The sequence below is a fragment of the Bison bison genome, unplaced genomic scaffold (genome assembly GCF_000754665.1).
Source record: "Bison bison bison isolate TAMUID 2011002044 unplaced genomic scaffold, Bison_UMD1.0 scf7180017864192, whole genome shotgun sequence".
Lineage (NCBI taxonomy): Eukaryota > Metazoa > Chordata > Mammalia > Artiodactyla > Bovidae > Bison > Bison bison.
Window position 1 is genome coordinate 1,561,286 of NW_011494764.1, and position 323 is coordinate 1,561,608.

At 55.1% G+C, this 323-nt stretch overlaps 1 protein-coding gene across 1 annotated transcript in view; it reads left to right on the forward strand.

Moving 5' to 3' along the window:
- Positions 1–268: 268 nt before the first annotated feature.
- N4BP1 (NEDD4 binding protein 1) overlaps positions 269–323 on the forward strand; it is a 54,114-nt gene continuing 54,059 nt past the window's right edge. Inside the window, exon 1 of the mRNA XM_010843979.1 lies at positions 269–286. Within this exon, the coding sequence (XP_010842281.1) occupies positions 269–286 (18 nt within the window). The remainder of the gene's footprint in view (positions 287–323) is intronic.

Sequence of the window (323 nt, forward strand, 5' to 3'; positions counted from 1 at the left end):
GGAGGGAGGAAGAGAGAACCATCTATCAACTCATGAGAAGCTGGATAACTCAATTTGCTAGAGCCCTAGGTTGGGCTTAAAAATGTCTGACAGCAAGCCAAATCCCTAGCGTGACACTGGGTCAGTCTCCCGTACTGTCTCGGGGCTCCAATTTCCCCATCTGAGAAACCATTAATTCACCAGCCACCAGGCCACTCAAAAGCCTCAGTGCTCTCACCAAAGACCACCCGGGGCCCTCTCGAGCGCCATCCTTATGCCAACAACAAACATGGCGACCGAGCGTGACGTCCACTTCTATCGCCTCCGCCCCCACGCCCACCCCC